Consider the following 16,716-nt stretch of genomic DNA (forward strand, 5'->3'; position numbering starts at 1 on the left):
TAGCTTTTTTTTCATCACAAAATGCTTCTACAGAACTTCATTTTAAGTAATTTCGGCAACTCAGTGCTTTTGGTTAAGCCCAACTATCATCTTTTCGAAGGCAACTCTAAAAGAGCAAAACTATTTTCCATCCAAATTCTAAGTCATCCAAAATAACTTTTCCTTGTCCCAGGATACAAAGAGAATGGATGTGAGCAATCTCAATACCAGGTAATTTTCATTTTCAGTCCAGAGATCCTCACTAAACAGTCTCCCTATTTTGTCAGCTAATTCAGCTGACCAACTTTGGGGAAGGGTGGCTCACAGGAGGCTCACCAACCAACACGGAGAAGCTAGTTACTTCTGCTATTTTCTAATGTAGCCTGAGAGTCTACTGTTAACTATTTCCATTTTGGAAACAAAGTTAACTATCGACAACTAATATGATCATTGGAACAAAGTCATTTATTATTGTTTTAGGCATCCATTAGTCATCTGTTCTCTTGCTAACATTCAAATCGGCTATATTAGAATTTCAGAAATAGTCCTAGGATCTGCTGTCAGAAACATGGGACCCGGAAGGAGATGCAGAAGAAGTGTGGGAAGGACATTTTTGTAACTTAGATCTTTGTTACTCTGTGTGCTATACCAGGGCTTTATTTACAATACGTAACAGAGTAACAGGGATGCAGAGTATTTTCTTAACCGTCCTCTACACAGGACTCTTAGGAGATTACCAACAAAAAAGGAAAAAAAGAACTAATCTGAGCAATGTTTAAAAAAATCAATAGACCAGACATTAAAATGTGAGGGACCATTAAAATAAAACAAAAACAAAAACAAAAAACTTAAGTAAAAAATACTGGCACTGATCTTATACATACATTTTTAAAATGCGCTCCATTCTTTAACTACTATAGTCCAAACACAAGTGTTAGCAAAACATATTATGTTTTAGACATATGGCTTTAAGAGATTTAAATATCCTGGTCCAGTTTTTCCAGACTTCTCACATACTAAAGTCACCTAAGTTAATGTTCAAAATTCTTGCTTTGTTGGTTGGAATCAAGATTCTCCTTTCCTCAACTACAAGAACTGAAACTCATTGATTTTTTTTTTCTTCCAAGGTTACCCGTGGAATACACGCCAAATAGCGGTCAAAAAGAGCATTATAACTGAAGGACCAGTTTTCAGTGTTGTCAGGTGTGACAACGGCCTGAGGCGAACAGAGAAAATGATCTGGCAAAATGCTGAGAACTAGTGAGGGTAGGTAGTGGGTACAACAGGCCTCATCATACCATTTCCTGTGTGTATGTTCAGAATTTTCCGAGGCACCAGACTCCCCAAGAAAAAACAGGACTCACATATATAGGGGAAAAAATATTCCAAAGCAAAACTGAAAAAAACCCAGAACCATAAAATATAAATGCCAATTGGTGAAATAAAAAATCTTTCCACGGGCCAAACAAATGTTAGCATCTGCAAAATTTCACTTATTTTTGAGTTCACTTTCCAAAACCTAGCTACAAAACAAGGAACATATTTTCAAAAGGGCGATGTGTCAGCCGGCCCCCTGCTTAGAGCGAGCTGGGAAGGCATCAGCACTGACGGACCAACACAACAGACCAGCCGAGCCCGGTTAAAAACACTCTCCAGTGAAAACACATTCCCAGATCGGACTCATGCTGCTTTGAGCAGCGACGACCTGGCTGCAAAGGAGAGTGAATTCAGCTTCTGCTTATTAAAGTGAACCTACAAACTTTATAGTTCCACCTGTTTTGAGCTCTTTTTGGTTTTGTTTTTTGGTTGTTGGTTGTTCTGGTAGGGTTGAGACAAATCTACAGAAGAGGGTTGCTTCTCCTTTACAAGAAAGGTAAGCGTCTTATTTCCCGGTCTGCATACAGCCTGGAAATTCAACCTGTTTCTCTTTAATCTAACATTTATTTCCAAGAGCAACAACATGTCAAATCTGAAGAAACCAATGATCTTAAAACCATTTTCAAGGTGACTAAATTTAAGTGAAATCTGTGAGTCATGATGCTGGTCTCTGCCCATCGCTGAAAAGACCGGGACGCGGCCAGCCTTCGGCGGCAGAGAGACATCAAACAGCAGCAGCCTATTATTCTAAGCACTGTAATACAGGCCAAAGGAAATACAGGGAGGGACAGTCAGGGAAAATTTCACGTTAATAAGTGAGTTCTGGGGCTCCTGGGAGGACCAGTCGGTTGAGCGTCCGACTTCGGCTCAGGTCATGATCTCACCATTTGGAAGTTCAAGCCCTGCATCTGGCTGTCTCCTGTCGGCGCAGAGCCAGCTTTGGATCCTGTTCCCCTCTCTTCGCCCCTCCCCCGCTGCTCTCTCTCTCAAAAATAAACTAACATTAAGAAAAAGAAAGAAAATCAATTGCTTATAATATCCTAAAGCCTAGGTAAAGAAAATGTTGCAAGGAAGAAGGAATGTGCAGGTGCGTCCAGGGCCGATGAGCTGTCAAAAAAGGAGAGAACGAAGCCTACGGTAACATCCATAAAAGAGGTTTTCGAGGCCTGGGAGGAACAAAAGTGAGCACGAGCCAAAGCGGTGGCAGAAGAAGAGAAACAATGAATTTAGTACGACTGTGAGCTCATTATCACCACGTCCTATGAACCAGTTGTCAGTGTGCTGAGGAGGCGGCAGGCAGGAGGCCGAGGCGGTGGCTACAGGAGGCTGCACGGTCAGGTGAAGGGTTGAGAGGGGAGTCCCTACTGCACGCTTGTGACGGCGGGGGGAGGGGCCGGACGGACGCAGGTAGCAGCGGGCTCAGTCCGTCCACGGTCACAGGTGGGAAGGCGGGGCTCACGGGCAGAGGGGTGGAGAGGTGAATGTGGGCGAGAGGTGATGGAAATCCTTTTCTGGTAACCTTTTTTTTCAGTGAAACAGCGCCCCCCAGCGGCGGCAGAGCGCCTCGGATACAGAAACGCGATACCGGTGCGAGGCGGCAGTGCGGCTGAGCGGAAGGGCCCGGGAGGCACTTAAAATAATGGTTTAAAGTAAATAAAGTAATCAGGAAATCAGGAGAGAACATGGCTACCAGAGAGACACTAACAGAGGTGAGAGTCCACTTAAAACCATGAAAAATGGCGAAAGAGCAGGAGAATTTAGAAGAACCAAGAGGAAACCTAGGTTATAACATTTATATGGCTGGTGGCACAGGAACCAGCGAAAACAGTGATGGTTCCTGGCCAAACCCCATGGCCATGTTAGTGATGGTTCCTGGCCAAACCCCATGGCCATGTTACTTGACCCAAATATCTTTTTCTGATCTACAGGAGATGCTGCCCCTTTTGAGAGGGCCAGCAAATCTGAGGGCTTCTACCCGAGCTGCACCATGGGAAAAAGGAGTTCGAGTCTGCCCTCCGATGAAATGCACAAGGATCTACTACTGTACTGGGCAAACAAGCCCTTCTGAAACTTTGTGGGTGGCCAGCCGGTCCACCACTTTGCCCCTTTCCATCCTTAGTCAGTATGTACAGTTTCTCTGTCCTTCTGAGCGCACCTCCGGGGGAAACACCAGCATCAGATGGTATCTATGTCCCTGCTTGGTGCTGGTGCTGGATTTGCAGAACCTTCTATGGGCAGTGAGGCTCTCAGGTGGTGGGGAGCAGTTATGACAGACTGAAACTCAGAGTTTGAAAGAGCAGAGAGGGAACAGTAAATTCAAATGGCAGAGTGAGGAAAAGTGGTGTGAACATGGAGAAGGCAGGTGGTTACCACGACCTTAAAAGGAAGGGTGGACACAGAATGGTTGAGACATGAAGGGGAGATAAGGAAATCAAAATTTAGCATAGTCTCATCTTTGAAAACATCTTGATGATAAAAAGAAGGGAAGAGATAAGTTTGATGGGATGGCAGAAAAGAAGAAAGCATTTCCTGGAAGATTTACTACTACAAATATCACTACTTACTAAGCTTAATATTATTATTGTTACTATTATTATTTCTTCTAGTTGGATGAAAGTTAACAAAAACAAAAACGACAGAAACCATCTTACTTTGCTGATGTGCTCAGGAGCCTGATCAGGAGTGTTGCTGAATTCCCCGCCAATCTGGAGGTCACTGACACAGCAAATTGAATCCCTCAGTTCCGTGAGCTTCTGACTGCCCAAGACCAGCATCGTCTGGTACGGTTTATGTTCTTTGTGCTAAAAGTCAGATGGTAAATTGGCAAGTGTCCACTGAGAGACAAAGCAATTAAACAGTAAGTCCTGTCCTGACCAGATCTAAATGATTTTCTTCAAGTTATCTCCATAACTCAGTGTTCTATTTCTTCTTGGATTCTGTATTTGTCTATTTGTCATCTATTAATTACAGGTCCGAACTAATGGCCACAACTGTTTACCTCTCCCCTGTGATCCAGACCCTGTTCTCTGAAACCTTCTCCTTGTTCTAACCCTCACACACCACGCCAGTACTTCCCATCCTAAATCAATGTAAGGTGAGGTAGCAGACAACTAGGGACAGCCCTGCACCCCAGGACCCACCAGAATTACCCAAAGTGGCCATTCCCAAGCTGTTTGCCCTGCCCTGCCTGGCTTTTCCCATGGAAACCTCAGTAAAGGCTGTCGCCTCTGGCTTCTCCTCACTGCTTCTGCCGCCTGAATTCACTGCTGCTTCCCTCCGTGGCCCTGCAGCTGTGGGATACTACTCATTTCTCTCAATAAATGTTAGTAATAAAAGTCTTCACTCAATGGCATTGGCCTCTAGTGTGGTCCCTCAGTCACATCCATAAATTAAAATTGCCAGGGCATAATGGAGACACCTGGTGAATGGTCTGAGGGTTAAGCCCTCACGAATGGAATTAGTGCTCTTATAAAAGATCCCACAGAGCTCCCGAGCCCTTTCGCCGCATGAGAAATCTGTGACCTGGATGAGGGCCCTTACCTGACTGTACTGGCCCCCTAACTTTAGACTGCCAGCATCCAGAACTGTGATAAATAAATTGCTCTCTATAAGCCACTCAGTCAGTGATATTTTTTTAGAGGTGCCAGAAGGGACTAAGCCACTTGGCAATGAACTTCTTTGTTTAAACTGAAGTTTATAATCAAGATGCTATTAAGATGACATTAGCGAGAAGAACCTCTGGCATATAACTTCACCCAGAAGCACTGTGCTTTAAAATTTCCTGGACGTTACCTCATTGAAGTCAAGCAACCTATATACTACTCTCATGTTAACAAACCCAGAATTCAGTTTTACTGGTTTGGTTTGACTGGTAATTTCAAAACTTAATCAAACAAGATAATTAGTACTAACTGTATTCAAGATGCTTCATTAACGACTATTCATTCAGGAGTGTAATTCATGTATAGTAATGTTTCAACTAAACTTTATCAAAATTTATGACAGGGGTGCCTGGGTGGCTCAGTTGGTTAAGGGTCCAACTTTGGCTCAGGTTATGATCTCACAGTTCATGGGTTCGAGCCCCGCATTGGGCTCTGTGCTGACAGCCAGCTTGAAGCCTAGAGCCTGTTTCAGATTCTGTGTCTCCCTCTCTCTCTGATCCTCCCCTGCTCATGCTGTCTCTCTCTGCCTCTCCCTCCTCTCCCTCCTCCTCTTCTCCCTCCCTTTCTCCCTCCCTCCTTCTCTCTTCTCCTGCTTAGTGTGTGGACTATAAAGTGGTTCATAGTTTGACCTCTAGGGAAAACTGGATGTAATTTTGGATTTCTTTCTGTTTGCTGGTCCACCTATTTGGTTTTGGTTGTTGTTGTTTTGTTGTTTCATTTCATTTTTTTTTTTTCTTTTCTTACTCTTGGATACAGAAAAAAAATTATTTTTTTTTCCATTTTCTATATTTTAATTTTTTTTACTATTTTTTTGTAAATTTATTTATTGTAAATTTATTGTACTAAATAAATTTATTGTAAATTTATTCTATTTTACCTTCTTCAATTCATTATATTCTTTTAAATTTTGAAATTTTTTCTCACTTTTTTCTCTATTCAAATTAAGGTTCTTTAAACAACCAGACTAAAACATACCTAGGATTTAGCTTCCTTTATTTGATTTGTGCTTTTTAAAACCTTTTTAATTTTAATTTTTTATTTTATTAATTCTTTTTCTTCCTCCAAAATGACAAAACAAAGGAATTCAACCCAAAAGAAAGAACAGGAAGAAATGTCAGCAAGAGACTTCATCAACACAGACATTAAGATGTCAGAATTAGAATTTAGAACCATGAAAATAAGAATACTAGCTGGGGTTGAAAAAGACATAGACTCCCTCCTACAGATATAAAAGATGTGAAATCTAGTCAGGATGAAATTAAAAACATTATAACTGAGATGCGATCTCTAAAGATGCCACAGTGACAAGGATGAATGAAGCAGAGCAGCTAATCAATGACACAGAAGAATTATGGAGAATAAAGAGGAAAACTAAGGCTAAAGAACATGCAACAAGAACTAGAGAACGCAGTGAGTCACTAGAAGGGAATAACATTCAAATCATATGTGTCCTAGGAGACTAAGAGAGAGAAAAAGGGATAGGAAGTTTATGTGAGCAAATCATAGCAGAAAACTTTCCTAACCTGGAGAAAGACACAGACATCAAAATCCAAGAAGCACCGAGACCTTCCATTAGATTAAACAAAAACCATCCACAAGGCATATAATAAATTCACAAAATACACAGACAAGGAAAGAATTATGAAAGCAGAAAGAGAAAAAAAAACTTCTTAATCTACAAGGGAAGACAGATCAGGTTCACTGCAGATCTATCCACAGAAACTTGGCAGGCAAGAAAGGAGTGAAAGGATATATTCAACATGCTGAATCAGAAAAGCATGCAGCTAAGAATTATTCATCCAAGAAGAATCCAAGGCTATCATTCAAAATGAGAGATAAAGAGTTTCCCAGATAAACAAAAACTAAAGGAGTTCATGACCACTAAGCCAGCCCTGCAAGAAATTTTAAGAAGGACTCTCTGAGAGGAGAAAAGATGAAACAAAACAAAAAACAACAAAAGCAACCAAGACTAGAAAGGACCAGAGAACATCGTCACAACCTCCAACTCTACAGGCAACACAACGGCAATAAATTCTTATCTTTCAGTACTCACTCTAAATGTCTATGTACTAAACGCTTCAATCAAAAGACACAGGGTAAGAGAATGGATAAGAAAACAAAATCCATCTATAAGCTGTTAACAAGATACCCATTTTAGACCTAAAGACACCTTCAGATTGAAAGTAAGAGGATGGAGAACCATCACAATAATGGCCTCCAAAAGAAAGTCGGAGTAGCCATACTTTTGTCAGACAATCTAGATTTTAATAAAGACTGCAACAAGAGATGAAAAAGGGCATTCTATCATAATTAACATGTCTATCCACCAAGAAGATCTAACAATTGTAAACATATATGCCCCCAATAGGAAAGCACTCAAATATATAAATCAGTTAATCACAAACATAAAGAGATCACAACCAACATTGCAGAAATACAAACAATAATATAAGAGCAATTATAGGCCAATAAATTGGGCAATTTGGAAGAAATGGACAACTTCTTAGAAACATATAAACTACCAAAACTGAAACAGGAAGAAATAGAAAATTTGAACAAACCCATAACCAGTAAAGAAATTGAATTAGTAATCAAAAATCTCCACCCCCCCCCAAAAAAAGTCTAGGCAAGATGGCTTTCCAGAGGAATTCTACCAAACATTTAAAGAAGACTTAACACCTATTCTTTTCAAGCTGTTCCAAACTATAGAAATGGAAGGAAAACTTCCAAACTCATTCTATGAGGCCAGCATTATAATGATTCCAAAACCAGACAAAGACCCTACTAAAAAGGAGAACTAAAGACCAATTTCCCTAATGAATATGGATGTAAAATACTCAACAAGATACTAGCCAACCGAATCCAACAATACAGTAAAAGAATTATTCACCACAACCAAGTGGTATTTATACCTGAGATGCAGGGTTGGTTCAGTATCTGCAAATCATTCAATGTGATACAGCACATTAATAAAACAAAGGACAACATCTCAAAAGATACAGAGAAAGCATTTGACAAAATACAGCATCCTTTCTTGATAAAAACCCTCAAGAAAGTAGGGATAGAAAGATCATACCTCAAGATCACAAAAGACATATATGAAAAACCCACTACTAATATCATCCTCAAAGGGGAAAAATTGAGGCTTTTGCCCTAAGGTTAGGAACATGATGAGGATGTCACTCTTGTCACTGTTATGCAACACAGTACTGGAAGTCCTAACCTTAGCAATCAGACAACACAAATAAATTAAAGGCAGCCAAACTAGCAGGAATAAGTCAAAACTTTCATTCTTTGCAAAACCCAAAAGGTTTCACCAAAAAATTGCTAGAACTGATCCATGAACTCAGCAACGTCACAGGATATGAAGTCAATGCACAGAAATCTGTTGCATTTCTATTCACCAATAATGAAACAGCAGAAAGAGAAATCAAGGAATTGATCCCATTTACAACTGCACCAAAAACCATAAAATACCTAGGAATAAACCTAACCAGAGGTGAAAAATCCATATACATACTGAAAACTACAGGAAGCTTATGAAAGAAATTGAAGACGTAAAAAAATGGGAAAATATTTCAAGCTCATGGACTGGAAGAACAAATATTGTTAAAATATCGATACTACCCAATCTATATATTCAGCGCAATCCGTATCAAAATAATAACAGCATTCTTCACAGAGCTAGAACAAACAACCCTAAAATTTGTATGGAACCAGAAAAGACCCTCAATAGCCAAAGTAAGCTTGAAAAAGAAAATCAAAACATGAAACTGGAGGGTATTATGCTAAAAGAAATTAGTCAGAGAAAGAAATAAGTGACTTCACTCATATGTGGAATTTAAGATGCAAAACAGATGAACATAAGGGAAGGGAAGCAAAAATAATATAACACAGAGGGGGACAAAACATGAGACTCTTAAATATAGAGAATAAACTGAGGGTTGCTGGAGGGGTTGTGGGTGGGGGTATGGGCTAAATGGGTAAGGGGCATTAAGAAAGACACTTGTTGGGATGAACACTGGGTGTTATACACAGAGGATGAATCATTGGAATCTACTCCTGAAATCATTATTGCATTATATGCTAACTAATTACTAGCTTGTATATAAATAAATAAATGTTATTAAAAAAAAAAAAGAAAGGAAGGAAGGATGTAATTCGAAACTCAGGAAACCAGAAAGGAGACTCACACCATCTGTCTTTAAGGCCCCAGGTCATATTCCATTAGTGTCCTTGGCTTACTTCCCTTCTGTGGTCACAAGAAAGTCAAAACTTCACAGCTTTCTACCCAAACACATTTCCTGTGTTTACTACTACAACCTAATAAAGGTCTGTATTCTCATACTATAAAAATTTTTAAAAACCTCCACAAAACTAAAAAACAACCTCCTCAATGGTTCATATACTTAGAATCACTGAGGATTTGCATATACTTTCAGTTGCTTCCAGTGAAGCAATTAGGTATACATTCCAGTATTATCACTGTAATCCTCTTAATTAAGAGATTATTTGAAATTTGACCTTATTTACGATATTTCTTATTAAAACAGAGAACCAAGGATACGGACAGGATGTGAGATAAAGCAGCATATGCTTGCATTTATCTTGAACCCTAAGGATTGTGACTCTCCAAATAATTAAACCCTTTGACAAAAGTCACCCATATTATCTTTGAAATTCAAAAGACTGCACTACTAACCTTATGAAATATAACAGGGTACAAGATATTTACAGATAGGATAAGCTCCCCTTCTTCAATCATGTCTGCTGGGTTTTCAGGCTTTTTGCCTATGGCATGTGACTCCTGAAGGAGAAAAACGAGTAAGAGACCTTAAAATCAGACACTGTGACGCAGACAAGAGGCAGTACGGAATGACAGCTATCCGTAAGGGCTTGAGTCAGACAGCCCTGGGTCTGACACTTAGTTTTACTTCAAGAAAATTGTTAAAAATCTCTCTAGGCTTTAGTTTCATCTTCTGTAAAAAATCAGAAAATACTCATTTTAGAGAACTATAGCTGGGGATGTGTACATAATGGATCTAACAATGTTTGGCACTAAGTGCTTAGCAACTGATGATAAAACAGGAGTTTATCAACGAATGTTGGTATAACACTGGCATTTACAGTTGCTAACACTTTTACATACCTCCTCTCATATTATTATGAACGTTGTTTGACAGATTATGCACAGAGGTTCAGATTTACCTACGGATAAATCAGCAAGATGCAAATTCAGATCTATTTAGCTCTAAAACCAACACTGTTTTGCTTTTCACAACATTATCACATCTTTAATACTTTACACCCTCTATTTCATGTGTGTGGTAACTACAGAATAGAGGCCACCACGGTGGACTAGGTAAGAAGTACATGCACAAAATAAGAGGGAGACGCATTAAGCAAAATGGCACTGAAGGCAGCTCTAGGGATCAGTCCCTCCACCAAAGCAACCAATAAGATGGAAAGAGACTGCTCAGTTACATCCACCAGGGGAGCGTCTGATGAAAACACAAGCTGCTGGTCTTTCGTAAGCAAGCATGGGGTGCAAACCAACTACACCCCCACTTCTTAGCCCCACTGCAGGTGTGGAAATAGTGGCCTGTGTTCCTGGAACAGATGGCTGACGTCACATGACAAGCAGTGGGGACCATGTTCTCCCAAAAATAGGTGTTGTTTTGTTTGGTCTGGTGATGGCCTCGTACGCACACTTGCCTTGGTGTTGGGCCTCCCGCCAGCAGCGGCTTCCCACAGCAGCAGCTACCAGAACATTTAGAGACAGAGCATTCCCTCCCCCCCCAATTTGTGGAGGCAGACATTTAAGGAAATCTTAACAGGTCACTGGCTGCCCACAGAGGTAATGCAACAGAAATATCCACAACCATACATAAAAAGGAATACACACATTGGAAAAAGTTTGAAAACGTCATAGATAGCTCCAACCCTCAGCAAGTGAAAAAATATACTCAGAATGTCCAGGTACCCACAAAAACTTATAAAGCACACACACAAAAAACAAGAAAATATGTCACGTTCAAAAGAAAAAAATAAATCTGATAACACCATCCTTGAGGAAGCCCAGATATTGAAATTACAGGTCAAAAATGTTAAATCAATGGTCTTCTAAATGCACTCAAAGAGCTCAAGGAAACCACAGACAACTAAAGGAAATCAGGTTCCTCAGTAAGATTAATAGGTGTTTTCTAACAGAAACCATGAAGAGAAGGGAGTAGGACAACATATTTTAATACATGAGAAGAGAGAAAACAGTAAGCAAGAATTCTATACATGGCAAAACTATCCTTCAGTAATGAAAGAAAAATTAAGGCATTTTCAGATTAAAAAAAAAAAAAGATGAGGGAGTTCGTTAATAGTAGACTTGCTATATAGAAATGCTAAAGAGAAAAAGAGAGAAAAACAAGGCTCAAGCCCACCCAAAGTGGGGTTCCTGCTCACCCGATATGGGACTCGAACTCAGGAACCTGAAGATCATGACCTGAGCTGAAGTCAGATGCTTAATGCCACCCAGGTGTCTGAACTTAATCAAATTTTAAAACTTTTGTATATCAGAGGACACTATCTAGAGAGTAAAAACACAATCCGTAGAATGGGAGACAATATTTTAAAATCACACATGTGGTAAGGGTCTAGTATCCAGAAACTGCAAAAAACTCTTACAACTCAACAACAAAGAGACAACTCAATTAAAAAACTAGTGAAGGACTTGAATAGACATTCTCCAATGAAGAAATACAGATGGCTAACCATCACATGAAAAGATGCTGAACATCACTGATCAGCTGGGACATGCATAACCATAATGAGATTCCACTTTATGCCCACTAGGATGGCTGTTCTCAAAAAAAACCCCAGAAAATATCAAATGCTGAACAGGATGTGGAGAAACTAGAATCTTTGTGCATTGCTGGTGGGAATGTAAAATGATGCAGCTGCTGTGGAAAACAGTTTGGTGGTTCCTCAAAAACTACCTTATGACTGAGCAATTCCACTCGCAGGTATGTACTGAAAAGAAACGAAAATGGACTCAAACAGGCACCTGTATATTCATGTTCACAGCAGCATTATTATAATAGCCAAGATGTGGAAATATGCCAAATGTCCATCAAGAGATAAACAGATAGGGGCACCTGTGGGGTGCAGTCGGTTAAGCATCTGACTCTTGATTTCAGCTAAGGTCATGGGCTCGAGGTTCATATTGAGCCCTGCTTTGGGTTCTGTGATGATGGTGAGAGGCCTGCTTAGGATTCTTACCCCCCTCCCCCTGCCCCTGTTCATGTATACTTGTGCTCTCTCTTTCAAAAATAAATAAACTTAAAAAAGGATGAACAGATAAACAAAATGTGGTATATCCATACAATGGAATATTATTCAGTCAAAAAAAGGAATGAAGTCCTAATACCTGTAACACACAGTATATTTAAAACAATATACTAAGTAAAATATGCTGAGCACAAAAGGACAAATATTGCATGATTCCACTCATACGAGGGATCTAGAATAGGCCAAGTCACAGATGCAGAAAGTAGAATAAAGGTTCAGTGCTGGGGGAAAGGAAAAGGGGGAGTTACTTGCTCAGTATAGAATTTCTGTTTGAGGTGATGAAAAAGTTCTGGAAACAGTAAGGGATACCCAACACAGTGAATGCATTTAATGCCACTTAAATTGAACACTTAAAAATGGTTAAAATAATAAGGTATATGTTATTCAAATTTTACAATGCAAATATATATAGGAGAGAAAATAGACGCCCTTATGTACTATAACATGCCCAACATAGCATCACATAGTAGGTCCTCAAGAATATGTACTGAATGGGGCGCCTGGGTGGCTTAGTCGGTTAAGCGTCCGACTTTCGCTTAGGTAATGATCTCGCAGTTCGTGGGTTCGAGCCCCGCGTCAGGCTCTGTGCTGACTGCCGGCTCAGAGCCTGGAGCCTGTTTCAGTCTGTGACTCCCTCTCTCTCTGACCCTCCCCTGCTCATGCTGTCTCTCTCTCTCTCTCTCTCCTAGAAATAAATAAAAATATTGGAAAAAAAAAAAAAGAATATGTACTGAATGGACCCATCATGTCTACTAACACTTAATTCCTCATTACTCAGCATCTTAGATTTTTCTGAGGGTTTACATAAGAGATGGTAGATTAAGAAAGAATATGGTGAAATCAAAATCAGGAGCAGAACAAAAAGTATCAGGAACAGGGTGATGAAAGGGCATGAAGTTAGCCTAATACCCAGAGCAAGACTGAGCTAAAAGCGAAAATAAAGGCAGAGATATGAATGAGTCAAGTGTGCCATCACCTGAATTCTGTGGGTCTTTCTCTCCTGCTAGTTCCCAGTCCCAGTGAGGCTTCTCCAGTTTGTTTTCAACAAGCGTATCCAGTATAAAGCCACCACGGAGATGCCACTAATGCCCAGTGACAGAGCTCGTTGTCTCACGGGAAAAGAAAAAGAGGAGACTCTTACCATCTCGTAAGCAAAGGTTTCTTGTCTGCAAACCCGATCTATCGTTATGGTTTCTTCCCGCTGTTCCAGAAGCCTCTTTCTAACCCTGCCAGAGAGACAAGAAAAATCAAACTTCAATATTCTTTACTGAGTCTTCCAAGGTATCTTTCATACTTTTGTTTTGAAGTAATGTTAGACTGAAAGAGAAACTGTAGGGGCGCCTGGGTGGCTTAGTCGGTTAAGCGTCCGACTTTCGCTTGGGTCATGATCTCGCGGTTCGTGGGTTCGAGCCCCGCGTCGGGCTCTGAGCTGACTACCAGCTCGGAGCCTGGAGCCTGTTTCAGTCTGTGACTCCCTCTCCCTCTGACCCTCCCCTGTTCATGCTGTCTCTCTCTCTCTCTCTCTCCTAGAAATAAATAAAAACCTTAAAAAAAAAATTAAAAAAATAAATAAATAAAGAGGAACTGCAAAACTAGTATGAAGAAAGAGTCCTCTATACCTTTCACCCAGGTTTCCCCTATGTTAATGCCTTACGTGATCAGAGAGTAATTATCAAAATCAGAAAATTAATATTAATACAGTATTATTGACGATAAGTCTTTCTGAATTTCGCAAATTTTTAATGTAATGCCTTCTTTCCTGCCCTTCCAGGTGACTACAGTTCCTCACTTTTCCTTGCCTTTCATAATCTTGACACTTGTGAAGAGCTCCACGCCGTTACTTTGTAGAATGTTCTTGAATTTGCACTGACTGCTGTCTCCTCACAATTAGAGTAAGGCTGTGCATTTGGCACAAGAACACCCCAGGAATGATGTCCTCACAGTTATCACACCAAGGAGTTCATGGTGTTGATATTAACATGTCTTGTTACTGGTGAGGTTTACCTTGGTTAAGCTCCTGTCTGCCTGATTCCTACACTAGAAACATACTTTATTTTCCTTTGTACTTGCTAAGTATTTAGGGGAAGATCCTTTGAAACCACGCAAATCTTGTTTCTCCTTGAACTTTCATCCAGGAATTTTAGCATTCAAAAGGAGATCTTGTGCACACATTACTGTGGAATATGCCTCGTGGTGATTCTCTATTCCCCTCCTTCTGCATTTATTCACTGGCATTATGAGAAAGACTGGTCTCTTCCCTCCCACTTATTTGGTCATTCATATTAATATGAACTCATATTTATTTCATTCTGTAGGTTAGTATCTAATTAATACCTAATATCTGATTAAATTATTCTGTTGATCACACTGTTCCACGTGTGGCCATTAGGAGCTCCTTCATGTTGGCTCCTGCTCTTTGAACAAACCCTCACCATTTTTTTAGTACTTCCTCACTTTCTAGCACCGTAAGATGCTCAAGGCTCACCCCGTATTTCCCTGTCTCAGGCCTGGAATCAACTACTAAGAGCTTCACGGAGACAGGTGCTTTGAGACCATTAGCTGGGCGCCAGGTGTTTTCACTGCTACAGCCATCAGAACTTCCAGACCTTCCAGTGGAGAGAGGTAGAAAACACGTGTATGTACATTATCCCACACGCATACAAATACCTGCATTTCTGTATTTTTCCATCCGGTATATATTTAACCATGAGTTTATACTGATACTCTAATCCCAAACTAAAACCACACGGCTCATTTTAGCCTTCAACCTTTCCTTGTAACTTCTTTCTCCACAAGTGAGAACCCCAGCTCCCATTACCTATTAATTCACTTATTTGTTCACGTCTAGAAAACACTAAGTCATGAAAAGGACTTTTTGTTTTCAGCCTTGTGACACTGAACCAAACTATGCTTCTGTAGGACTTAGGTTAGTTCTTTCTTCCTCATTCTCCTCAGTGTTAATTGTGACACAGCCTCATTTGTTCATTCATGTACTCTATTTTGGGTCCCCCTCCCCTCACATCCTGGTCGGTTTTAATTGATTGCTTTGGAGATATTGTAAAAGATACGTGAGACATCACTGTGGTTCTGAAAGTCAGAGTTATAGATATATATATGTATTTATGCACACGCACACTCAACGAAATGTCATTCCGTCTTCATCCCTACTAACATGTTCCCATTCCCTCCTTACTTCTCACCCCTTTCCCACCCACCCTTTGTAGGCAACCGATCTCTACAGTTGTGGTTTATCCTTTCCATTTCTTTTATACAAATAAGCAAATATCTGTTTATTGTCTCAAATTTCTTGGGGCACCTGATGTCTCAGTCAACCATCCAACTCTTGCTTTCAGCTCAGGTCACGATCTCACAGTTTGTGAGTTTGGCCCTACACTGGGCTCCAAGCTGGCGGTGCAGAGCCTGCTTGGGATTTTCTGTTTCTCTGCCCCTCCCCTACTCACCCCCTCTCTTAAAAAAAAAAAAAAAAAAATTCTTTTTCTATCAGAGTTCAACTAGGAGATAAAATCCTACACAGTAATGAGAACAGAGAAAGCTTAATCTAAAGAAGTATTAACTTCAACAGACGATTAGAGTAATGAGAGATTAGCAAGTAAGAAGCAGAGAACTCTAGAATATAGGCATAGCAGATATACAGAGTATCCTGCTCTTGGGGGGACAAAGAGTGCCCAAGAAGTCTTCCTTTTCTCCCCCCAGGACTGAGATCCACGCTTTGTTGAAGAGGCCATGGCTGTGACTCCTTGAAGGGCAGAGAAAGTTGCTCTGGTGCTCCATCAGCGAACTGCTGGAAATGCAGGGTATGAGGAAGAGCTGCACAGGGGAGGCATCAAGGGGAGTGGAGCGGCTGCACAGGGAACACTGCTGGGCAATGGGTACTACTGACTGCCAGGTGCACCGCACTGATCACAGGACAGGCCGGGAAGCAAAACCTTCCCTCTTGGAAAGTCTCTTCTACACTTTTACTGACAAAGGGTAACAATGTGTCAGCTGGCAAAGAATAAATATTTAAAGGGCCAAAGCCCATTCTTACAGAGAAGGCCAAAAAAAGGTAAATTTATAGATGAGAGTCAACAAACTGATACATAGCAAATTGACTTTTTACATAAAAGGTGGTGTATGCTTTGGGGGTTTGCTTTTTTAAAAAATACAGTTTGGGGCGCCTGGGTGGCTTAGTCGGTTAAGCGTCCGACTTTCGCTTAGGTCATGATCTCGCTGTTCGTGGGTTCGAGCCCCGCGTCGGGCTCTGTGCTGACTGCCAGCTCAGAGCCTGGAGCCTGTTTCAGTCTGTGACTCCCTCTCTCTCTGACCCTCCCCTGCTCACGCTGTCTCTCTCTCTCTC

At 40.6% G+C, this 16,716-nt stretch overlaps 1 protein-coding gene and 1 long non-coding RNA gene across 5 annotated transcripts in view; one reads left to right on the top strand and one right to left on the bottom strand.

Moving 5' to 3' along the window:
• The window catches only part of SNAPC3 (small nuclear RNA activating complex polypeptide 3), a 38,137-nt gene that overhangs the window by 9,060 nt on the left and 12,361 nt on the right, over positions 1–16,716 (bottom strand). For 2 of the 4 annotated variants that reach the window (XM_039240926.1, XM_039240925.1), the window contains exons 3-5: positions 13,501–13,585; positions 9,721–9,825; positions 4,008–4,157 (exon numbers count right to left, since the gene is read on the bottom strand). In XM_039240926.1, the coding sequence (XP_039096857.1) occupies positions 4,008–4,157; positions 9,721–9,825; positions 13,501–13,585 (340 nt within the window). The remainder of the gene's footprint in view (positions 1–4,007; positions 4,158–9,720; positions 9,826–13,500; positions 13,586–16,716) is intronic. The other 2 variants (XM_039240928.1, XM_039240929.1) reach the window with 2 other exon arrangements.
• On the top strand, positions 2,894–4,070 carry LOC120237554. The gene is made up of 3 exons (XR_005529983.1): positions 2,894–3,065; positions 3,285–3,482; positions 4,025–4,070. It is a non-coding gene; the product is annotated as an uncharacterized LOC120237554 (long non-coding RNA).

This window comes from Hyaena hyaena, unplaced genomic scaffold (genome assembly GCF_003009895.1).
Source record: "Hyaena hyaena isolate Hyena2069 unplaced genomic scaffold, ASM300989v1 scaffold_185, whole genome shotgun sequence".
In the NCBI taxonomy this organism is placed as follows: domain Eukaryota; kingdom Metazoa; phylum Chordata; class Mammalia; order Carnivora; family Hyaenidae; genus Hyaena; species Hyaena hyaena.